Below are 27,228 nucleotides of genomic sequence, written 5' to 3' on the forward strand. Positions count from 1 at the left end.
AACCCTATTCCAAAAGCCTACTTTTATGTAAGTAGGTCAACTGGTATAAGTTATAAATGAATACTAGTTATCAAAGGTACCAGGATTATAATTTAGTACGACATATGCGCGTTTCGTCTTAATACTCATCAGTGACGCTCATATCAAAATATTTATAAAGCCAAACAAGTACAAAGTTGAAGGGCATTGACAATCCAAAATTCCCCAAAACTTGTTCAAATAAATGCAATACCATTTATAACTTTATAAAAATTAATATCACAAAGGAATAATCCCATTTTGATGCAAAATTTGGTCACATAAATTTCATATGAATCTTACATGATATTATCGTAAAAATGTTCACGTTCGATTCACATGTAACGAGCTTATACATGAAAAGCGCGTTAATTTTTAATCTCACTTAAAATGTTTGACAAGCATTACAGATTCCTGTGAAACTCAAATGACCTGATTTCATAAGAGTCTCACGTATAAGCTCGTTTGAGGAGAAATGAACGAGAATTTTAGGTGAGATTCCCGCGAAGTTAAATTCACGTAAAATTAATGCGAGTGAATTTCCCCTGTGTACTATATATGACTTGATCTTTTATATTTTTAATTATTGAAACATCTCGTTCTTATGTACGACCAATATATTCAGGGTTAACTATACAATTTAATATTCTGATATATAATATGATGACAGAAAACAAGTTCCAATGCACTACAACTATATATATATGTAACATCATGAACATTGACTGTATTATATGTGATATACAACTATTCTATTCCTGTTCCTATATGTACTACATACATATAAAGTTAAACGATTTATATAATCATTCATTCTAAAATATTACCAGTATATCTAGGGTCAACCATATAAATTTGTATATATAATTGTACTGAATGAATGACATAGATGATATTTAATGACATTTACTAGAGATAAACAAAGACAAATAGATAAGGTCTTACTATTTGTCACGCTAAGAAAGTGATCATGGAAGGTATGTATTTACAATGAATTAATAGAAATGTTCCTCTAAATAAGCACTTTGCAGAATATATACAACGCAAAACTTCACGAAGACTTGTCGTTCTCCTTAGGCATTCATAAGTCTTGCTTTCTATGAGTGTTGATTCTTCCATCTGAAAGGTCGAATCAATAATTCTATCTGCAGTATTACTAGTATTGTTACTTTTTTTGGTTTCTCGTTTTAATCATGTTGAACACTGCCTGGTTCAACTTGTCAATTTTCTGATTTGTCAAATCTCAAGGATTGAACTTAGTAGATATATTATTTATTATATTATACCATTTAACATTCAACATTGTATGCAATGTGCATAATTTCATTTCCATTTTATTTAAAACGGAATAAAACGTATTGTTATTATTATTTGAGTGACTGAATTCAGTCACTCGATTTTTTCTTTATATCAAAGAATTCAATCAGTATATTAGAAAGTAACATAACTCTTATTTGTACTTGTTGCTTCTTAAATAAAACCCAAACTGTGAATTCAGATAAAACAGAATTCGGATTACAGATTAAATACAAACAACATATATTAACAGAATAACAGCTAAAGGAAATTAACTCTGTATCCTGTTCATTATTTTCACAAAATGTTGACTGAATGTTGTTGGTTTATTGTAACCTTACAGTATTTCTGATGGTCTGTTGTTTTCCCTATATAGTTGATGTGTTTCTGGCTGTTTTGGTTTGAGACCAGGATTTGTTTTCGTTTAATTTATTTAAAACTATTGAACAGCGCTATACCACTATTACATTTATCTATAGATATCTTCCACACATTTGTATTATTTTTTCTATACTTTGTTTTGGTGTTGTTTGGGGTGAGACTTTACTCGACTTGGTCTAGTAAGAGGATGGATAAAACTTGTAGGTGTAGGTAGATGACATGTAACTGTTAAATATTCGTGTTGTTAGGACTAATATCCTACCACTAGGATTTTCGAAATTGTCCGGTTGTTAGGTTACCTTTAAATGAAATCACAAAGTTGGAATACACAGATATACCCCCAACTCAACAAACTTGTTTATATAATACCCGGAGAAAGTATCACATTAATATAATAAAGTAATAAACGTTGGTACTAAACTTTTGCATCTTTTGAAGTGACCGTTGAAATACTCGTATTGAAACTCTTAACTTCCCCAATACAATTAATAGTACACAGCTACTTTTGCATAGGTACTATTTCTGTACTAAAAATCTGTAGTACTGGAAATTTACCTTTAATATGTAGAACTATTTCTTTACTTTAAGATTATTGTAATATTTAGGTACCTGTATTTTAAAGTACTTGTTTTGTACTAAAAATTTGGGAACAGAAATAATACCCACAGTGATCGCAATATTCAATGTTTGATAATCAAATTTTATGAGATTTGAAATAGACAAACTGCTGAAAATGTAACGATGTAACCAAAAATCTGTACGTAGTGCTAAGAATTCAAGTACAAGTCAAGTACTATAAAATACATGTACCTATAAATATAACAATAATTTTAAGGTAAAAAAAATGTACTGAATATTAAAAGTAAACTTTCAGTACTACAGATTTTTGGTACAGAAATAGTAACTATGCAAATGCAACGGGTAACATGTGTAATAGGTTTTACGTAACATGGTCATTCATTAATCTTTGAACGGAGTGTTTACTTACATCATAAACCCCACTGGATAAATTTGTACATGATCTATACAAGGTCATTTATCTCTGGACAAGTGCAAGTAGACTTTGTATAGCTTATACTTCAATCTTTGAGGAATATTTAATGAAAACTTATCTATAATATTTATATGCCAGCGATCACATAACGTATTTGTGGATATTTTAAGAAGTTAATTGTAACGTGTCATTTTTTATATTTACATAAGTAAACGGTCAAATGTCCTTCCTCTTTCGGAAATGAAGTAATGGGTCAATTTCAAACCTGGCAAAATGAAAATATATTTAATATTCTAAAATGTATATTGATCGAAACAATCCCTACCATTAAACCGAGATTGTCCTAAAATGTCCCGGATGTCAGCAATTGCGAATTAACTCGGACAACCATTTTTACATTCACATCTTGGGAACCTACTATATCGAATTCATCAACATCTTTTTATTTAACTCTAATGTATAACTATGTCCACTCAAAATTAATTCAAATAATTCAGGCGTTGAAGAACACGATTGTTTCTTTTTCATCCAAGTTTACGATAGTTAGTGAATGAACTGCCATTTACACTCTTTATTTGCCCTTTCACATCGGGGATAATAGATGACAAAAAACCCATTATGACTCTTCATTTGCCCTTTCACCTGGGGGATAATAGATGATAGAAACAGGAATTTAGAATCTTCATTTGCCCTTTCACCTGGGGGGATAATAGATGATAGAAACAGGAATTTAGACTCTTCATTTGTCCTTTCACCTCGGGGGATAGTAGATGATAAAATATGCTAACACACGTTAATTTGGACAACTAAATGCACTTGGGTATTTTTATCATTTTCAATCAAATGAACAACAGAAATATTGAACTACAATAAAACGAACACCAACATACATACATAAAACAGACTATTAGATATTGAGATTTGCTAACAACTGTCATTTCATGACATGGCACAGAACTTGTTAAGGAAACAACAATATGTTTCTTGTTTTGCATTACACTATTCATAATCATATCATTGTTGATATCGATTAATAAAATAAGACATTACTGTAAATCTGATTGCCTATATGAACATAAAATTGAGAATGGAAATGGGGAATGTGTCAAAGAGACAACAACCCGACCAAAATAAAAAAACACAACAGCAGAAGGTCACCAACAGGTCTTCAATGTAGCGAGAAATTCCCGCACCCGGAGGCGTCCTTTAGCTTGCGTCTATTCACAATTCCTTTTAGTTCACATGGATATCAATAAAAACAAAAGTACTATATACGTACACAGTGTGTTTGACCTAGGGTACTTCATTTACAAGATTAAAATGCTAGTACCAGAGCGTGCCTTTAACAATGTATAAGGCACAGTTATGTGGAGATAAAATGATAAAAAGGTCAATCCCGTTTCGTGTTTGTTACTTCCTGAAGATGGTTTCAGACACGTTTACCAAAATTAATTTTGGACTTTTAATTTTCATCAGATTTTGTCAAAAACATTTACCTTGAACCTCTGACGAAAATAAAAACAATAAATAAAAAACACACACACACACACACACACACACACACACTTTATCGGGAAAATTTCATTGGATATGTAACTGTTTGAAAAACACCAAATTTGATCATTAAGAAGCTTAATATTTCTTTCTCAGTAGAGTGTGATTAAAACGTTCATCTGGTTTTATCATCTTAGTGTGTACCACCTTTATATATACATTATCTATACCTTATTCCATGAAACCTTGCATGGACTCTTCATTGTTTTGATTAGTTTGGGATTTTTAAAATTGTTGTCTCTAATAAATTTTTTAAGACATAAATTTTGAAATGCGCATCTGGTGAAGACAAAATTGGTTACCGTGCATTTTTTTGTATGTCGAATTAAATCCTTAACTTTTGCATTTTAAATAATGTTTGGTGTAAATTTTAAAACAAGAGGACAATAGTTTTCAAAGGTAGCACGTTTATTATTTGATACGTCAGACGCGCGTTTCGTCTACATAAAACTCATCATATAAGCTCAGAAAAAAAAGTTAGAAAGCGAAACAAGTATAAGTTGAAGAGCATCGAAGACCTAAAATTCCAACAAGTTGAGGCAAGGTTATCTATGCTTAGGATAATAAGATCCCAGTATTGAGAAAATACGTAAAGTAATTCATTTATCTATTTGATAGAACCATACTAAATACTAAAACACTTCTCAAATAACCTAGTTTGTTTGTTTGTTTCCTATTATACAGGTTTACAGTTAACAGCGTTTATCCTTGTAACATTTACCATTGTGATATCAGTAAACGGTAAGTACAATTAAGATTTAAAATGCTGTCTTTATTTTTAACCACAATGATTACATGTTTCAAATTCGACGAGTCATTTGAAGAAGTTGTGGTATGAATGCCAATGAGAGATCTTCATCCAAGTCACAATTTGTTAAAGAAAACCAGAATCAACACCAGTTTGCTCACATCGAACAGCAAGCCATATGATTCCCTCTATAAGAACTTATGTATAACTATTCAAACGGGAAAACCAACAGTCTAATCCACATACAAACGAGAAACGAGAAAAAACTTATGAGTCACATCAACAAAAGACAACCACTGAACAACAGGTTTATGACTTTTGACAAGTACAAAAAAATACAGCATTAGGCACCTAGATAATTCGTCAAAACAGATGACTCATTGATAAGACTTCAATATAATGTTTACGAGTTTTCGTGGATGTTAATCACGAATATAAGCGTTCATTGAAATTTACATTCATTGACACCACTAAATAGATATCTACTGAAGTACAGTGTTTTACCAATTAACACAAATGATACATACTGTACGAAAATATAATATCATATCTGACTAATGCATTTTGTCTTTATTTGTAGCTTCAAATTTGACTCAAGTGCAGTGTTTTAAATGCAATGGTGTTCCTAAAATGGAGGACTGCGGTCATACAGTGACATGCGGTGAGCACGAGGTAATAACAACACCCCTTAAGTGTCAGTCTTTTGTTTACACACAGTTACATATAGTGAGCACGAGATAATTAACAAGACAAAACACATTATATATCAATCTTTTGTTTACCCATAGTTACATGTGGTGAGCACGAGGTATTACCAAGACAAAACACATTATATATCAATCTTTTGTTTACCCATAGTTACATGTGGTGAGCACGAGGTAATTAACAAGACAACACACATTAATCGTCAATCTTTTGTTTACACATCCGGGCATTAACTAAATCCGAGGCAAAAAGTGTAAAGTAACAAATATTTAAAGCTTCAAAAACATAAAATGGATAATTTTTCAACCTACAATAATTAAATGATCAAAAGAATTATGATTTCAACCTGCCCATTTCGAAATAAAGTCAAATGTAAAGCATTTTCCCTTAGAGTTACACAACATATTTGTAAATATCTACCAAAGGAAGTTTTCGAAGACATAAGTTTTAGACCCATGACGGACAAGGGCTGAATTGTCCGCAATTTTTTTTAATTTTTTTATTTTAAACCTTAAACTAAGGTAGGTGATTTAATAAATGAAAACATCATAGATACCATGATTAGATTTTGTATGCCAGACGCGCGTTTCGTCTACTAAAAACTCACCAGTGACGCTCGAGTCCAAAAATGTTAAAAGATCCAAAGTCACGTTGTGCAAATCATATAAATAAAGTACTTTTGATTTTGCCATATATATGATAAGCGGACAAATTAGGGACAGTATCTTCTCGCATCTTTTTATCTGTTTTGAATCTTGCTTTTTTTACAATATTATATAGCAATTGTACTACGGATACGCGTACGATTTCAAACTAAAAAGGCTGAAAACTTTCAAAGTAAACAATGTTCATTTCATGTTCATTTCTTACAAAATATGTTTCACTTTCGGAAACTAGAAGTATACGCTCCTAAGCAAATGATAAAAACTGCAGTTTTAACTGTAAATACAGTAGTAACATATGAAGGCTAAGATTAGAAAAATAAAGAACACAATAAAATAAGAAGTTTCTCACGGAAAAAAGCGAGAATAATAAGTAGATATTTGTTTCAACGATTGAATGACGTTTTAAGACACAGGGATGTCACTGTAGCAATCATATTATGTCTGCTATATAACTCGACGTATATTTTATGTCTCGCTGATTACCTATACCAGGATCTCGTGTTATATAGTCAATCAGTCCTAAATGGTCCTCTTCTGTTTGTAAGTCTGTTGTTAAAACTAAAAAAAGTTCATATTGTCCGTAAAATTATTCAGCATAAGTCATATTGTCCGTAAGATTATTCAGCATTAATCATATTGTCCGTAAGATTATTCAGCATAAGTCAAATTATCCGTAAGATTATTCAGCATAAGTCATATTGTCCGTAGGATTATTTAGCATAAGTCATATTGTCCGTTAGATTATTTAGCATAAGTCATATTGTCCGTAAGATTATTCAGCATTAATCATATTGTCCGTTATATTATTCAGCATAAGTCATTTTGTCCGTAAGATTATTCAACATAAGTCATATTGTCCGTTAGATTATTCAGCATAAGTCATATTCTCCGTAAGATTATTCAGCATTAATCATATTCTCCGCAAGATTATTCAGCATTAATCATATTGTCCGTTAGATTATTCAGCATAAGTCATATTGTCCGTAAGATTTTTCAGCATAAGTCATATTCTCCGTAAGATTATTCAGCATTAATCATATTCTCTGTAAGATTATTCAGCATTAATCATATTGTCCGTTAGATTATTCAGCATAAGTCATATTGTCCGTAAGATTATTCAGCATTAGTCATATTGTCCGTAAGATTATTCAGCATTAATCATATTGTCCGTAAGATTATTCAGCATAAGTCATAGTGTCCGTAAGATTATTCAGCATAAGTCATATTGCCCGTAAGATTATTCAGCATAAGTCATATTGCCCGTAAGATTATTCAACATAAGTCATATTGTCTGTAAGATTATTCAACATAAGTCATATTGCCCGTAAGATTATTCAGCATAAGTCATATTGCCCGTAAGATTATTCAACATAAGTCATATTGTCTGTAAGATTATTCAACATAAGTCATATTGTCAGCGACACGAACCCCACACAAAAAATCAGGGTGATATCAGATACATTACAAGGGTCAACAATTCGTGCTCCTTTTTGGCTCCGCTCGTGTTGATCGTGTAAATTAATATTACATTAATCTTTACGGCGTTTATTTGCATTTGTGTCATTTACGTTCAAGATACAGTATATGCGTCACGTCACAGATATTTGTAAATTTTGCAGGCGCATTTCGCTCGTTTAACTAACTAAGAATCGAAAAAAATAACAAATTATTCCTTTTTCAGTCTTAAGAATAATGAATTAATTCTCAATGCTTGTTTTGTTTGCCAAATATATGTAAGTCAGGAATCTTATGTTCAGTTGTTGTCGTCTGTTTATGTGGTTTATAAGTCTTTCTTGTTTTTCGTTTTTTTAAGGAATATACCTTTGGTTTTACCGTTTGCATGGTTTTACACTAGTAATTTTGGTGCCCTTTATAGCTTGCCGTTCGCTTTGAGCCAAAGCTCCGTGTGGAAGGCCATACATTGACCTATAATTGTTTACTTCTATAAATTGTTATCTCAGTCGTATAAGTCGTATAAGAAAAACAAAATGAGTATGTTAAATTTGATGTATGCCTTTTTTGCTTCTTCGTTATCCATTCGTTTGATGTGTTTGGACTTTTTATTTTGCCTTTTGATTTTTGATTTTTCCTTTTTGAATTTTCCTCGGAGTTCAGTATTTTTGTGTTTTTATTTTTTTCTCATTGGCTCTCATACCACATCTTTCTATATGTAAGGATTGTACATATAAATGCATACCACATACCTTAATTTTATCATTTTACATTTGTATGTACATGTTAATGTTATTGTTTTTTATTACAGGAGTGTTATGTAAGACGAAGTGTGGGAAGGGTTGGTAATGTACTTTACGAGTCAGGATGTATTTCAAGGCATTGTTTTTTTTATTACAGGAGTGTTATGTAAGACGAAGTGTGGGAACGGTTGGGAATGTACTTTACGAGTCAGGATGTATTTCAAGGCATTGTTTTTTATTACAGGAGTGTTATGTAAGACGAAGTGTGGGAACGGTTGGTAATGTACTTTACGAGTCAGGATGTATTTCAAGACATTGTTTTTTATTACAGGAGTGTTATGTAAGACGAAGTGTGGGAACGGTTGGTAATGTACTTTACGAGTCAGGATGTATTTCTAGACATTGTTTTTTTATTACAGGAGTGTTATGTAAGACGAAGTGTGGGAACGGTTGGTAATGTACTTTACGAGTCAGGATGTATTTCTAGACATTGTTTTTTTATTACAGGAGTGTTATGTAAGACAAAGTGTGGGAACGGTTGGTAATGTACTTTACGAGTCAGGATGTATTTCTAGACATTGTTTTTTTTATTACAGGAGTGTTATGTAAGACGAAGTGTGGGAACGGTTGGTAATGTACTTTACGAGTCAGGATGTATTTCTAGACATTGTTTTTTTATTACAGGAGTGTTATATAAGACGAAGTGTGGGAACGGTTGGTAATGTACTTTACGAGTCAGGATGTATTTCAAGGCATTGTTTTTTTTATTACAGGAGTGTTATGTAAGACGAATTGTGGGAACGGTTGGTAATGTACTTTACGAGTCAGGATGTATTTCAAGATATTGTTTTTTTTATTACAGGAGTGTTATGTAAGACGGAGTGTCGGAACGGTTGGTAATGTACTTTACGAGTCAGGATGTATTTCTAGACAGGTACGTCATATAGACCAATAAATTGATAAATGCCTGCAGGAGTGTTAATTCAGTACGTGGTTTACACATAAAAAAATCACAATGATACCAAAAGTAGTATTTAAAACAAATTCTGAAGTAAACGTTTAACTGAAGTAGAAAATGAGATCATGTGACCATTGTGGTCATTTCTTACTTACAGCATGCCCAACATGACCATTTGGCGATGACAGATCGTTGATTATAGATCAAGTGACCATTTGTTGATGACAGATCAAGTGACCATTTATTCATGACAGATCATGTGACTTTGTGTTGATTATAGATCAAGTGACAATTTGTTGATGACAGATCATGTGACTTTGTGTTGATTATAGATCAATTGACAATTTGTTGATGACAGATCATGTGACTTTGTGTTGATTATAGATCATGTAACAATTTGTTGATGACAGATCAAGTGATTCTGTGTTGATTATATATCAATTGACCATTTGTTGATGACAGATCATGTGACTTTTTGTTGATTATAGATCAATTGACTTGTTGTTGATGATAGATCATGTGACTTTTTGTTGATTATAGATCAATTGACTAGTTGTTGATGCCCTGTTATGTGACCTTGTGTTGATTATAGACCCAAGTGACTATTTGTTGATGACATATCATGTGACTTTGTGTTGATTATAGATCAATCGACCATTTGTTGATGACAGATCATGTGACTTTTTGTTGATTATAGATCAATTGACTAGTTGTTGATGACAGATCATGTGAGTTTTTGTTGATTATAGATCAATCGACCATTTGTTGATGACAGATCATGTGACTTTTTGTTGATTATAGATCAAGTGACCATTTGTTGATGACAGATCATGTGACTTTGTGTTGATTATAGATCAATTGATCATTTGTTGATGACAGATCATGTGACCATGTGTTTCTCCCGTTCTAATTTCTATTCTGATAATTACAAGATGTATAAATAAACTCATCAAAATTTCATTCATGATATAATTTTGACATTCAGCATTCCTCTCAAATCTAATTTTACAAAACCTTTAAACAGACTTATAAAGACGAGATATAGTTATGATACTGCTGTCAGGTCATTAAAGATTGTATATTTTGGCTTTAATATTGATTCACTTAGAGGGTCTTTTTGAAATAAACATATGAATTATAAGACCAGTTGCTGGAATGATGCGGGTTATGTTATTCACATATATTATGATAATTAACCCCTAATGGGAGGGATTGTACTTGATACTCATAATCTGTTAATCAATTTAATTGAGATCTGGAGCTGTCCTTTAAGAAACTCCTGATAGTCTTTTGTTAAATTATATATAATAGTCAATTTGTTTAGTCTCTTATATTACTTTTATTGACATCGGACTCGGACTTTTATAAATTGAGTTTTACTGTGCGTCTGTGTGTTATTTTTGTACATTGGCTTGCGTTATAGGAAGATCAATAAGATCACAAAAACATGATTAACCCCGCCGCACTTTTACGCCGGTCCCAAGACAGGGTCTTATCTATTCAATTAATTTAAATTCAATCATATGTTTTATGGTGAAGTGTAACGTCCATCTTCATATTGTTTGTAATTAGTGCACATTTTTGTTTGGGGGGCCAGCTGAAGCCGCGCCGGGTATGGGATTTTCTCGCTTTGCTAAAGACTTGGACTGACTTCTACTCTTTGGTCTGTTATTATGTATAATAAATAATTTTAGGTGTGTAAACAGCTGTCTCAAATTGGCGGGAAAAGATCTACAGAAAGACGAAAAAGAGCATTTGTTAACTGCCTACAGTGTTGTAACTCTGAACTATGTAATAAACATCTGTGTACTAAACAACGTAAGTATTATGATTAATAAGTATATGACTATATATATATATATTTATTTATTTATATTACTGACTACAAATTGTCGAGTTTTGTGATTAGATAACAACACAGAGATATCAGTTTATATCCAGGAAACTGACGGGGTATATTCGAATTCTAGTTTACCCAAATCGGAACCTCAACGACGTCATCATCATAACGCTATACATAACACTTAATTATATATGTATACTAAGTATTGTATACTTGCCTTTCAATTTGCTTTATATATATGCCTTTTTGTGTTTCTCATGTTACATAATTGTTTGTTTTTATATTGGTTAAGATTTGAACACAACGATGACTACTCTACCTCTAGTAGTGACATTTTAAACCTATTATGTATGTTTGTTTTGTTCACACATCGTTGTCAATACAATGAAATTTGATGCGACTGTAATACAATTGAGAGGTTTAGCTAACAATAAAACTAGGTTTAATTCACCATTTTCTACATAAGAAAATGAATTTAATAAGTCAGGAATAGGACTGTTGTTATTCCTTTTATTCCTTCGTTTGATGTGTTTGGGATTTTGATTTTTTTAAATAGTGTGTTGAATCTTTTATTGCTAAAACGAACCTATCACTTATATCCAAACGATATAGTGACTTAATACAGCAGTTTCAATTATATTTGACCCAGATTAAACATTTTGTATTCTTTTCCAGCTGACATGTCCAATCATTTAGAATGTTTCTCATGTAATGATGTATTGATGCCAGACCCAGATAAATATTTTGTATTCTTTTCCAGCTGAAATTTCCAATCATATAGAATGTTTCTCACTTTTCCAGCTGAAATTTCCAATCATATAGAATGTTTCTCACATTTCCAGCTGACATTTCCAATCATATAGAATGTTTCTCACTTTTCCAGCTGACATTTCCAATCATATAGAATGTTTCTCACATTTCCAGCTGACATTTCCAATCATTTAGAATGTTTCTCACTTTTCCAGCTGACATTTCCAATCATATAGAATGTTTCTCACATTTCCAGCTGACATTTCCAATCATATAGAATGTTTCTCACTTTTCCAATAATATAGTAATCGGTTGATATATTTGGGATTTTAATTTTTTTTAAATAGTGTTGAACCTTTTATTGCTAAAACGAACCTATCACTTATATCCAAACGATATAGTGACTTAATACAGCAGTTTTAATTATATTTGACCCAGATTAAACATTTTGTATTCTTTTCCAGCTGACATGTCCAATCATATAGAATGTTTCTCTTTTCCAGCTGACATGTCCAATCATATAGAATGTTTCACTTTCCAGCTGACATTTCCAATCATATAGAATGTTTCTCACTTTTCCAGCTGACATTTCCAATCATATAAAATGTTTCTCACTTTTCCAGCTGACATTTCCAATCATATAGAATGTTTCTCACTTTTCCAGCTGACATTTCCAATCATATAGAATGTTTCTCACTTTTCCAGCTGACATTTCCAATCATATAAAATGTTTCTCTATTCCAGCTGATATTTCCAATCATATAGAATGTTTCTCTTTTCCAGCTGACATTTCCAATCATATAGTATGTTTCTCACTTTTCCAGCTGACATTTCCAATCATATAGTATGTTTCTCACTTTTCCAGCTGACATTTCCAATCATTTAGAATGTTTCTCACTTTTCCAGCTGACATTTCCAATCATTTAGAATGTTTCTCACTTTTCCAGCTGACATTTCCAATCATATAGAAGGTTTCTCTATTCCAGCTGACATTTCCAATCATATAGAATGTTTCTCACTTTTCCAGCTGACATTTCCAATCATATAGAAGGTTTCTCTATTCCAGCTGACATTTCCAATCATTTAGAATGTTTCTCACTTTTCCAGCTGACATTTCCAATCATATAGAAGGTTTCTCTATTCCAGCTGACATTTCCAATCATATAGAATGTTTCTCACTTTTCCAGCTGACATTTCCAATCATATAGAAGGTTTCTCTATTCCAGCTGACATTTCCAATCATATAGAATGTTTCTCACTTTTCCAGCTGACATTTCCAATCATATAGAAGGTTTCTCTATTCCAGCTGACATTTCCAATCATTTAGAATGTTTCTCACTTTTCCAGCTGACATTTCCAATCATATAGAAGGTTTCTCTATTCCAGCTGACATTTCCAATCATATAGAATGTTTCTCACTTTTCCAGCTGACATTTCCAATCATATAGAAGGTTTCTCTATTCCAGCTGACATTTCCAATCATTTAGAATGTTTCTCACTTTTCCAGCTGACATTTCCAATCATATAGAAGGTTTCTCTATTCCAGCTGACATTTCCAATCATATAGAATGTTTCTCACTTTTCCAGCTGACATTTCCAATCATATAGAATGTTTCTCACTTTTCCAGCTGACATTTCCAATCATTTAGAATGTTTCTCACTATTCCAGCTGACATTTCCAATCATTTAGAATGTTTCTCACTTTTCCAGCTGACATTTCCAATCATATAGAAGGTTTCTCTATTCCAGCTGACATTTCCAATCATATATAATGTTTCTCTTTTCCAGATGACATTTCCAATCATATAAAATGTTTCTCACTTTTCCAGCTGATATTTCCAATCATATAGAATGTTTCTCACTTTTCCAGCTGACATTTCCAATTATATAGAATGTTTCTCTATTCCAGCTGACATTTCCAATCATATATAATGTTTCTCTTTTCCAGATGACATTTCCAATCATATAAAATGTTTCTCACTTTTCCAGCTGATATTTCCAATCATATAGAATGTTTCTCACTTTTCCAGCTGACATTTCCAATCATATATAATGTTTCTCTTTTCCAGCTGACATTTCCAATCATATAGAATGTTTCTCTATTCCAGCTGACATTTCCAATCATATATAATGTTTCTCTTTTCCAGATGACATTTCCAATCATATAAAATGTTTCTCACTTTTCCAGCTGATATTTCCAATCATATAGAATGTTTCTCACTTTTCCAGCTGATATTTCCAATCATATAGAATGTTTCTCTTTTCCAGCTGACATTTCCAATTATATAGAATGTTTCTCTATTCCAGCTGACATTTCCAATCATATAGAATGTTTCTCACTATTCCAGATGACATTTCCAATCATATAAAATGTTTCTCACTTTTCCAGCTGACATTTCCAATCATATAGAATGTTTCTCTTTTCCAGCTGACATTTCCAATCATATAGAATGTTTCTCACTTTTCCAGCTGATATTTCCAATCATATAGAATGTTTCTCTATTCCAGCTGACATTTCCAATCATATAGAATGTTTCTCACTTTTCCAGCTGATATTTCCAATCATATAAAATGTTTCTCACTATTCCAGCTGACATTTCCAATCATATAGAATGTTTCTCTATTCAAGCTGACATTTCCAATCATATAGAATGTTTCTCACTATTCCAGCTGACATTTCCAATCATATAGAATGTTTTTCTATTCCAGCTGACATTTCCAATCATATAGAATGTTTCTCACTATTCCAGCTGACATTTCCAATCATATAGAATGTTTCTCACTTTTCCAGCTGACATTTCCAATCATATAGAATGTTTCTCACTTTTCCAGCTGACATTTCCAATCATATAGAATGTTTCTCACATTTCCAGCTGACATTTCCAATCATATAGAATGTTTCTCACTATTCCAGCTGACATTTCCAATCATATAGAATGTTTCTCTATTCCAGCTGACATTTCCAATCATATAGAATGTTTCTCACTATTCCAGCTGACATTTCCAATCATATAGAATGTTTCTCACTTTTCCAGCTGACATTTCCAATCATATAGAATGTTTCACTATTCCAGCTGACATTTCCAATCATATAGAATGTTTCTCACTTTTTCAGCTGACATTTCCAATCATATAGAAGGTTTCTCTATTCCAGCTGATATTTCCAATCATATAGAATGTTTCTCACTTTTCCAGCTGACATTTCCAATCATATAGAATGTTTCTCTATTCCAGCTGACATTTCTAATCATATAGAATGTTTCTCACTTTTCCAGCTGACATTTCCAATCATATAGAATGTTTCTCTATTCCAGCTGACATTTCTAATCATATAGAATGTTTCTCTATTCCAGCTGACATTTCCAATCATATAGAATGTTTCTCTATTCCAGCTGACATTTCCAATCATATAGAATGTTTCTCTATTTCAGCTGACATTTCCAATCATATAGAATGTTTCTCACTTTTCCAGCTGACATTTCTAATCATATAGAATGTTTCTCTATTCCAGCTGACATTTCCAATCATATAGAATGTTTCTCTATTCCAGCTGACATTTCCAATCATATAGAATGTTTCTCTATTCCAGCTGACATTTCTAATCATATAGAATGTTTCTCTATTCCAGCTGACATTTCCAATCATATAGAATGTTTCTCTATTCCAGCTGACATTTCCAATCATATAGAATGTTTCTCTATTTCAGCTGACATTTCCAATCATATAGAATGTTTCTCTATTCCAGCTGACATTTCCAATCATATAGAATGTTTCTCTATTCCAGCTGACATTTCCAATCATATAGAATGTTTCTCTATTCCAGCTGACATTTCCAATCATATAGAATGTTTCTCTATTCCAGCTGACATTTCCAATCATATAGAATGTTTCTCTATTCCAGCTGACATTTCCAATCATATAGAATGTTTCTCATGCAATGATGTACTGATACCAGAACACTGCAAAAACACGGTTTTATGTGGATTAGACCAAGTAGGTTATTTTTATATATATATATTGATAAGACCGTTGGTTTTCCCGTTTGAATGGTTTTACACTAGTATTTTTGGGGCCCTTTATAGCTTGTTGTTCGGTGTGAACCAAGGCTCCGTGTTGAAGGTCGTACATTGACCTATAATGGTTTACTTTTTTTTAAAAATTGTTATTCGGATGGAGAGTTGTCTCATTGGCACTCACACCATATCTTCCTATATCTATTTCTCACAGATAGTCGAAAAGGGCAACTCAAATTGTTTTATTCAATTGGCGAATGTCGTCCCTTAACTTTTTAGTTTCACTGAAATTTAAGGTGGTACCCACAACTTTCACTAAAATTAATTTGGCTAGTTTGATTTTCATAATATTTGGACAATGTATTTACTTTGAGCATTTAAAAAAAAATCAAAAATTTTGAACCAAACATTTTTTCAGAAAAATAACACTGGTTATATAGCAGTTTGACAAACACCAATTTTGATCATTGAGAAGCTTAACATTCCCTTTACAACACAATGTCATTAAAACGGCTAGCTGACTTTACAGAGTTATCTCCCTGAAGTGTTAGGTACCTCCTAAACCACACTTGGCCACACTCTTCAGCACAGTAGATGAAAGTGTGTTCGATGTCTGCCAACCAACATGACCATGATGACTGACATGGCTAAACATAGAATAGAAGAATAACATGACCATGATGACTGACATGGCTAAACATAGAATAGAAGAATAACATGACCATGATGACTGACATGGCTAAACATAGAATAGAAGAATAACATGACCATGATGACTGACATGGCTAAACATAGAATAGAAGAATAACATGACCATGATGACTGACATGGCTAAACATAGAATAGAAGAATAACATGACCATGATGACTGACATGGTTAAACATAGAATAGAAGAATAACATGACCATGATGACTGACATGGCTAAACATAGAATAGAAGAATAACATGACCATGATGACTGACATGGCTAAACATAGAATAGAAGAATAACATGACCATGATGACTGACATGGTTAAACATAGAATAGAAGAATAACATGACCATGATGACTGACATGGCTAAACATAGAATAGAAGAATAACATGACCATGATGACTGACATGGCTAAACATAGAATAGAAGAATAACATGACCATGATGACTGACATGGCTAAACATAGAATAGAAGAATAACATGACCATGATGACTGACATGGTTAAACATAGAATAGAAGAATAACATGACCATGATGACTGACATGGCTAAACATAGAATAGAAGAATAACATGACCATGATGACTGACATGGTTAAACATAGAATAGAAGAATAACATGACCATGATGACTGACATGGCTAAACATAGAATAGAAGAATAACATGACCATGATGACTGACATGGTTAAACATAGAATAGAAGAATAACATGACCATGATGACTGACATGGCTAAACATAGAATAGAAGAATAACATGACCATGATGACTGACATGGCTAAACATAGAATAGAAGAATAACATGACCATGATGACTGACATGGCTAAACATAGAATAGAAGAATAACATGACCATGATGACTGACATGGCTAAACATAGAATAGAAGAATAACATGACCATGATGACTGACATGGCTAAACATAGAATAGAAGAATAACATGACCATGATGACTGACATGGCTAAACATAGAATAGAAGAATAACATGACCATGATGACTGACATGGCTAAACATAGAATAGAAGAATAACATGACCATGATGACTGACATGGCTAAACATAGAATAGAAGAATAACATGACCATGATGACTGACATGGCTAAACATAGAATAGAAGAATAACATGACCATGATGACTGACATGGCTAAACATAGAATAGAAGAATAACATGACCATGATGACTGACATGGCTAAACATAGAATAGAAGAATAACATGACCATGATGACTGACATGGCTAAACATAGAATAGAAGAATAACATGACCATGATGACTGACATGGCTAAACATAGAATAGAAGAATAACATGACCATGATGACTGACATGGCTAAACATAGAATAGAAGAATAACATGACCATGATGACTGACATGGCTAAACATAGAATAGAAGAATAACATGACCATGATGACTGACATGGCTAAACATAGAATAGAAGAATAACATGACCATGATGACTGACATGGCTAAACATAGAATAGAAGAATAACATGACCATGATGACTGACATGGCTAAACATAGAATAGAAGAATAACATGACCATGATGACTGACATGGCTAAACATAGAATAGAAGAATAACATGACCATGATGACTGACATGGCTAAACATAGAATAGAAGAATAACATGACCATGATGACTGACATGGCTAAACATAGAATAGAAGAATAACATGACCATGATGACTGACATGGCTAAACATAGAATAGAAGAATAAAACCAACATGACCATGATGACTGACATGGCTAAACATAGATTAGAAGAATAACATGACCATGATGACTGACATGGCTAAACATAGAATAGAAGAATGGTCTGCCAACCAACATGACCATGATGACTGACATGGCTAAACATAGAATAGAAGAATGGTCTGCCAACCAACATGACCATGATGACTGACATGGCTAAACATAGAATAGAAGAATAACATGACCATGATGACTGACATGGCTAAACATAGAATAGAAGAATAACATGACCATGATGACTGACATGGCTAAACATAGAATAGAAGAATAACATGACCATGATGACTGACATGGCTAAACATAGAATAGAAGAATAACATGACCATGATGACTGACATGGCTAAACATAGAATAGAAGAATAACATGACCATGATGACTGACATGGCTAAACATAGAATAGAAGAATAACATGACCATGATGACTGACATGGCTAAACATAGAATAGAAGAATAACATGACCATGATGACTGACATGGCTAAACATAGAATAGAAGAATAACATGACCATGATGACTGACATGGCTAAACATAGAATAGAAGAATAACATGACCATGATGACTGACATGGCTAAACATAGAATAGAAGAATAACATGACCATGATGACTGACATGGCTAAACATAGAATAGAAGAATAACATGACCATGATGACTGACATGGCTAAACATAGAATAGAAGAATAACATGACCATGATGACTGACATGGCTAAACATAGAATAGAAGAATAACATGACCATGATGACTGACATGGCTAAACATAGAATAGAAGAATAACATGACCATGATGACTGACATGGCTAAACATAGAATAGAAGAATAACATGACCATGATGACTGACATGGCTAAACATAGAATAGAAGAATAACATGACCATGATGACTGACATGGCTAAACATAGAATAGAAGAATAACATGACCATGATGACTGACATGGCTAAACATAGAATAGAAGAATAACATGACCATGATGACTGACATGGCTAAACATAGAATAGAAGAATAACATGACCATGATGACTGACATGGCTAAACATAGAATAGAAGAATAACATGACCATGATGACTGACATGGCTAAACATAGAATAGAAGAATAAAACCAACATGACCATGATGACTGACATGGCTAAACATAGAATAGAAGAATAACATGACCATGATGACTGACATGGCTAAACATAGAATAGAAGAATGGTCTGCCAACCAACATGACCATGATGACTGACATGGCTAAACATAGAATAGAAGAATGGTCTGCCAACCAACATGACCATGATGACTGACATGGCTAAACATAGAATAGAAGAATGGTCTGCCAACCAACATGACCATGATGACTGACATGGCTAAACATAGAATAGAAGAATAACATGACCATGATGACTGACATGGCTAAACATAGAATAGAAGAATAACATGACCATGATGACTGACATGGCTAAACATAGAATAGAAGAATAACATGACCATGATGACTGACATGGCTAAACATAGAATAGAAGAATAAAACCAACATGACCATGATGACTGACATGGCTAAACATAGAATAGAAGAATAACATGACCATGATGACTGACATGGCTAAACATAGAATAGAAGAATGGTCTGCCAACCAACATGACCATGATGACTGACATGGCTAAACATAGAATAGAAGAATGGTCTGCCAACCAACATGACCATGATGACTGACATGGCTAAACATAGAATAGAAGAATGGTCTGCCAACCAACATGACCATGATGACTGACATGGCTAAACATAGAATAGAAGAATAACATGACCATGATGACTGACATGGCTAAACATAGAATAGAAGAATAACATGACCATGATGACTGACATGGCTAAACATAGAATAGAAGAATAACATGACCATGATGACTGACATGGCTAAACATAGAATAGAAGAATAACATGACCATGATGACTGACATGGCTAAACATAGAATAGAAGAATAACATGACCATGATGACTGACATGGCTAAACATAGAATAGAAGAATAACATGACCATGATGACTGACATGGCTAAACATAGAATAGAAGAATAACATGACCATGATGACTGACATGGCTAAACATAGAATAGAAGAATAACATGACCATGATGACTGACATGGCTAAACATAGAATAGAAGAATAACATGACCATGATGACTGACATGGCTAAACATAGAATAGAAGAATAACATGACCATGATGACTGACATGGCTAAACATAGAATAGAAGAATAACATGACCATGATGACTGACATGGCTAAACATAGAATAGAAGAATAACATGACCATGATGACTGACATGGCTAAACATAGAATAGAAGAATAACATGACCATGATGACTGACATGGCTAAACATAGAATAGAAGAATAACATGACCATGATGACTGACATGGCTAAACATAGAATAGAAGAATAACATGACCATGATGACTGACATGGCTAAACATAGAATAGAAGAATAACATGACCATGATGACTGACATGGCTAAACATAGAATAGAAGAATAACATGACCATGATGACTGACATGGCTAAACATAGAATAGAAGAATAACATGACCATGATGACTGACATGGCTAAACATAGAATAGAAGAATAACATGACCATGATGACTGACATGGCTAAACATAGAATAGAAGAATAAAATCATCCAACTTTTATCTTTTATCTTGTTCGATGTCTGCCAACCAACATGACCATGATGACTGACATGGTTAAACATAGAATAGAAGAATAAAATCATCCAACTTTTATCTTTTATCTTGTTCGATGTCTGCCAACCAACATGACCATGATGACTGACATGGTTAAACATAGAATAGAAGAATAAAATCATCCAACTTTTATCTTTTATCTTGTTCGATGTCTGCCAACCAACATGACCATGATGACTGACATGGTTAAACATAGAATAGAAGAATAAAACCAACTTTTATCTTTTATCTTGTTCGATGTCTGCCAACCAACATGACCATGATGACTGACATGGTTAAACATAGAATAGAAGAATAAAATCATCCAACTTTTATCTTTTATCTTGTTCGATGTCTGCCAACCAACATGACCATGATGACTGACATGGTTAAACATAGAATAGAAGAATAAAACCAACTTTTATCTTTTATCTTGTTCGATGTCTGCCAACCAACATGACCATGATGACTGACATGGTTAAACATAGAATAGAAGAATAAAACCAACTTTTATCTTTTATCTTGTTCGATGTCTGCCAACCAACATGACCATGATGACTGACATGGCTAAACATAGAATAGAAGAATAACATGACCATGATGACTGACATGGCTAAACATAGAATAGAAGAATAACATGACCATGATGACTGACATGGCTAAACATAGAATAGAAGAATAACATGACCATGATGACTGACATGGCTAAACATAGAATAGAAGAATAACATGACCATGATGACTGACATGGCTAAACATAGAATAGAAGAATAACATGACCATGATGACTGACATGGCTAAACGTAGAATAGAAGAATAACATGACCATGATGACTGACATGGCTAAACATAGAATAGAAGAATAACATGACCATGATGACTGACATGGCTAAACATAGAATAGAAGAATAACATGACCATGATGACTGACATGGCTAAACATAGAATAGAAGAATAACATGACCATGATGACTGACATGGCTAAACGTAGAATAGAAGAATAACATGACCATGATGACTGACATGGCTAAACATAGAATAGAAGAATAACATGACCATGATGACTGACATGGCTAAACATAGAATAGAAGAATAACATGACCATGATGACTGACATGGCTAAACATAGAATAGAAGAATAAAACCAACTTTTATCTTTTATCTTGAAAGCTGTTTAAAAAAGTGACAATTTGATAAACGTAGAAATGTTCAGAATGTTGACTGTCCATTTATTTCAAAACAATAAGGCGACTTATGTTAGGAGTAATTGCCCATACATTGAGAATATTACTATTTGTTTTTTCTGATAGTATATCATCTCGATCTCTATATCAAATAGAGCTCGAAGAAGTTGTTTTCTGTACTGTATTTCCGGGATTGACCTATATATATCTAGTATTTTTGTAATTGTAATAATTATAATTAACCATATATATATATATATATGAGTTATAACATAGTTATGGATGTATTACACAGTTTTGTGTGTTTATCTTTATTTTAAAAAACTCATCATAGATACCAGGACTAAATTTTGTCTATACGCTAGACGCGCGTTTTGTCTACTAGAGACTCATCAGTGACGCTCGAATTCAATAAGTTAAAAAAAATTACCAAAATACGAGACATTAGGTAGAAAAATACAGATTTATGTTGCAAAAAAAAAAAAAAAAAAATGACGAAAATTATCAAATGAAGCTTTCTATTTAAAACAGTCTTTTACAAAGCCTATCACTTTACAAAGACTGTCACTTTACAAAGCCTGTCACTTGACAAAGCCTGTCACTTTACAAAGCCTGTCACTTTACAAAGTCTGTCACTTTACAAAGCCTGTCACTTTACAAAGCCTGTCACTTTACAAAGCCTGTCACTTTACAAAGCCTGTCACTTTACAACAGAGATGCAAACATCCTTACATATAATTACTTTTGGCAGGAATGTCGAACAGATATGAGACTGTTATCTACAAACTACGAATTGAGGTACACACTAGGCTGTGGTCCTAAAGCTGTGAGTATACTATTGTTCAGTTCTGTGAGTATATGATTGCTCCGTTCTGTAAGTATGTAATTGATTACATTAACAAGTATTTTATTGTTCTGTTTTGTGAATATGTTATTGTTCAGTTCTGTGAGTATATGATTGCTCCGTTCTGTAAGTATGTAATTGATTACATTAACAAGTATTTTATTGTTCTGTTTTGTGAATATGTTATTGCTCAGTTCTGTGAGTATATGATTGCTCCGTTCTGTAAGTATATTATTGATTCAATTTACAAGTATTTTATTGTTCTGTTCTTTGAGAATACTATTGTTCAGTTCTGTGAGTATATGATTGTTCCGTTCTGTGAGTATGTACTTGTTTCAATCTACGAGTATATCATTGTTCCGTTCATTGAGTATAACATTGTTCCAATCTGTGTGTATATGATTGCTCCGTTTAGAAAACGTTTCAAAAATGATTATATTTGTAAACAGCTAATTATGACCATATCAATGCTAATTCATGTCAACACAGTAGTGCCGACTGGGTTAGTGATACCATCGGGGGGAAAACTCCAATAGCAGTTGCATCAACACAGCGGTTGTAAAAAAAAAGGATCATTGATACCAGGATTTAAAAATTATGTTTGCGCAAGACACACGTTTCGTTTACAAAAGACTCACCAGTAACGCTTAGTCTATTACAGTATTATTGACAAGTACGGTGGATACATCTCATTTCGTTGGCACAAATACTCGTACGAAAGCGAATCTACATAAATAACTTTGTATCACACGCTTACATTACATATTATAAAAATTATTAAGCGAGGGAATTTACTTCTTTACTGCGTAAATGAGTATTTGTTTAAAGTAATATGCACAAATAGGGTTGTTAACGATATTACATGCAACACAGATCTGCAAGTAGTCTTTTAAAACTAAGACAACCAAAATCTTTTTTCTCTACGAACATTTTTGAAGATATCATTTTGCCTTTAGTCCTAACAATATTCGTTTTGGAAGTTATCAGTTTGCCTTTAGTCCCTACAATATTCGTTTTGGAAGTTATCATTTTGCCTTTAGTCCCGACAATATTCGTTTTGGAAGTTATCATTTTGCCTTTAGTCCCGACAATATTCGTTTTGGAAGTTATCCTTTTGACTTTAGTCCCGACAATAGTCGTTTTGCATTTTCGTTTAGTGGTAGGATTTGACATCATAGAAAACAAAATCCCGGATTTTATTGTTTAAATTTGTCTTTGTGAGAATTTTGGAATGCTTGGAAAAAGTTTTATATTGCAATGTTTTCCTACTTCGTCAGAATGGTACTAATAATACTATGTAAAATTGAAATTATACATTGCATTCAAAATTTTAATAGAATCTTTGTAAATCTTCAGTGGGTCCCCCCCCCCCCCCCCCTCCTCAATTTGAGAAATGCAGAATGGTTTATGAAGGATACCATAGTTACATTTATGTCTAAAACATAAACAATATATTATTTTAGCTATGCAGAGCGATAGAGAATGATATAGTCTCAGATAAGAATTATTGTGTACAGTGTTGTAACAAAAGTTACTGCAATCCAAAGCTGTGTGGATTCCTTAGTAAAGGTAAGCTTTATCATTTCACACTTGTTATGTTTAATGTGTACTGCAATCCAAAGCTGTGTGGATTCCTTAGTAAAGGTAAGCTTTATCATTTCACACTTGTTATGTTTAATTTGTACTGCAACCCAAAGCTGTGTGGATTCCTTAGTAAAGGTAAGCTTTATCATTTCACACTTGTTATGTTTCATGTGTACTGCAATCCAAAGCTGTGTGGATTCCTTAGTAAAGGTAAACTTAATCATTTAACACTTGTTATGTTTAATTTGTACTGCAATCCAAAGCTGTGTGGATTCCTTAGTAAAGGTAAGCTTTATCATTTCACACTTGTTATGTTTAATTTGTAATGCAATCCAAAGCTGTGTGGATTCCTTAGTAAAGGTAAGCTTTATCATTTAACACTTGTTATGTTTAATTTGTAATGCAATCCAAAGCTGTGTGGATTCCTTAGTAAAGGTAAGCTTTATCATTTAACACTTGTTATGTTTAATTTGTACTGCAATCCAAAGCTGTGTGGATTCCTCAGTAAAGGAAAGCCTAATCATTTAACACTTGTTATGTTTAATTTGTAATGCAATACAAAGCTGTGTAGATTCCTTAGTAAAGGTAAGCTTCATCATTTCACACTTGTTATGTTTAATTTGTACTGCAACCCAAAGCTGTGTTGATTCCTTAGTAAAGGTAAGCTTTATCATTTAACACTTGTTATGTTTAATTTGTACTGCAACCCAAAGCTGTGTGGATTCCTTAGTAAAGGTAAGCTTTATCATTTAACACTTGTAATGTTTAATTTGTACTGCAATCCAAAGCTGTGTGGATTCCTTAGTAAAGGTAAGCTTAATCATTTAACACTTGTTATGTTTAAGTTGTAATGCAATCCAAAGCTGTGTGGATTCCTTAGTAAAGGTAAGCCTAATCATTTAACACTTGTTATGTTTAATTTGTACTGCAACCCAAAGCTGTGTTGATTCCTTAGTAAAGGTAAGCTTTATCATTTAACACTTGCTATGTTTAATTTGAAACAAGGAAGATATTGTTAATACAATAAAATCGTCTTTTGATATAAATTTCCTGTTACAAATCATTGATTTGTTTGAAAAACTAAGGATTTTTCTTATCCCAGGAAAAGATTTCCTTAGCCGTATATAGCACAACCTTTGGGAATTGTGGGTCATTTATTCTTTTCAACTTCGTACTTGTTTGGCTTTATAACTTTTGTGATTTAGGCGTCACTGATGAGTTTTATGCAGACGAAACGAGCGTCTGACGTATTAAATTATAGTCCCGGTAACTGTTTACAAATATACAATGACTTCAAATAATTTTGGTCGAGTCATTTATATTTTTATCAATATATCGAATAAAAGATTATTTTGTAATTGATAGGAAAGGCAATTTTCTAATGTCTACTCCTACAGTAACATACATTTCTTTGGTCGAGTATAAGTAAAGTTTATCCCCGTCCCTTTTGATATATAATTAAGATGAACTTTCACCTTTTTCAGCTCAACCAATGATGACGGTCAAACCACAGGATCGTAATGTGTTGCCGGGAGACAAAATAGAACTTCAGTGTCTTATAGCTCATATAGATGGGTTACCATTCAATATAACATGGACCCACCAGGATGTAAGTTTAGTACTTTAGTGTCTTATAGCTCACATAGATGGGTTACCATTCAATATAACATGGACCCACCAGGATAAGATAAGATAAGATAAGATAATTTTTATTAACCAATCATGGTGCCCAAAATTTGAGCTATACAATCAAATGAATGAATTACAAAATAAAGCACAGAAAATGATAAGAATGATTAAATTACATTTAGACAACAAAAAAAACAAAAACAACACATGAATACACATTTACACTAATTAACCTGATATAAACCAAGTTATTGACAAAACATAGTTGTTATGGGTGCCACTGTGACCTGGAGAAATAACATAATTCTTTATAGTACTACGTCTATGGGAGACAACTCCTGATCAATTTTATTTCCTATAATTATATATCTATCTATATTTTTCTTCTATTTATTATTTTTTTTTTTTTTTTTTTTTTTAAACAACAATATTTTCTATAATTTTCTTTCGTTCTTCAAAAAGGGAGTGCAATAAATTAGATAAGTTTGAAGTTACAAACAAATCTTCAGATGAAAGAATCCAAACAAATTTCATTTCATCAGATAATCTTGAAAATTTTTTGAATTTGGAATTTAAATTAGATAGATGTTGAGATCGAGTATCTTTTAGAACAGGACATTTTAAAAGAAAATGAAGTTCGTCTTCAACTGCGTTCTTACATAGCTTACACTTTCTGTCTTCAGCTTTAATCCCAAAATACCTCCCTCTTT

The 27,228-nt window shown here is 32.7% G+C and overlaps 1 protein-coding gene across 1 annotated transcript; it reads left to right on the forward strand.

Moving 5' to 3' along the window:
* Nucleotides 1-892: 892 nt before the first annotated feature.
* Nucleotides 893-26,516, forward strand: LOC134719273 (uncharacterized). The gene is made up of 9 exons (XM_063582277.1): nt 893-995; nt 4,928-4,984; nt 5,572-5,663; nt 9,419-9,490; nt 11,209-11,332; nt 16,009-16,100; nt 23,213-23,287; nt 24,769-24,874; nt 26,374-26,516. Exons 1-9 carry the CDS (start codon nt 989-991, stop codon nt 26,514-26,516), a joined length of 768 nt encoding a protein of 255 aa, XP_063438347.1. The 5' UTR covers nt 893-988.
* The last annotated feature ends 712 nt before the right edge of the window (nt 26,517-27,228 follow it).

The sequence above is a fragment of the Mytilus trossulus genome, chromosome 5 (genome assembly GCF_036588685.1).
Source record: "Mytilus trossulus isolate FHL-02 chromosome 5, PNRI_Mtr1.1.1.hap1, whole genome shotgun sequence".
NCBI classification, from domain to species: domain Eukaryota; kingdom Metazoa; phylum Mollusca; class Bivalvia; order Mytilida; family Mytilidae; genus Mytilus; species Mytilus trossulus.

Excerpts from the sequence above, each read along its gene's own strand:
- LOC134719273 (XM_063582277.1), top strand. Across the intron at positions 4,985-5,571 it reads CATTGTGATATCAGTAAACG|CTTCAAATTTGACTCAAGTG; the intron begins GTAAGTACAATT and ends CTTTATTTGTAG. Across the intron at positions 23,288-24,768 it reads TAGGCTGTGGTCCTAAAGCT|CTATGCAGAGCGATAGAGAA; the intron begins GTGAGTATACTA and ends ATATTATTTTAG.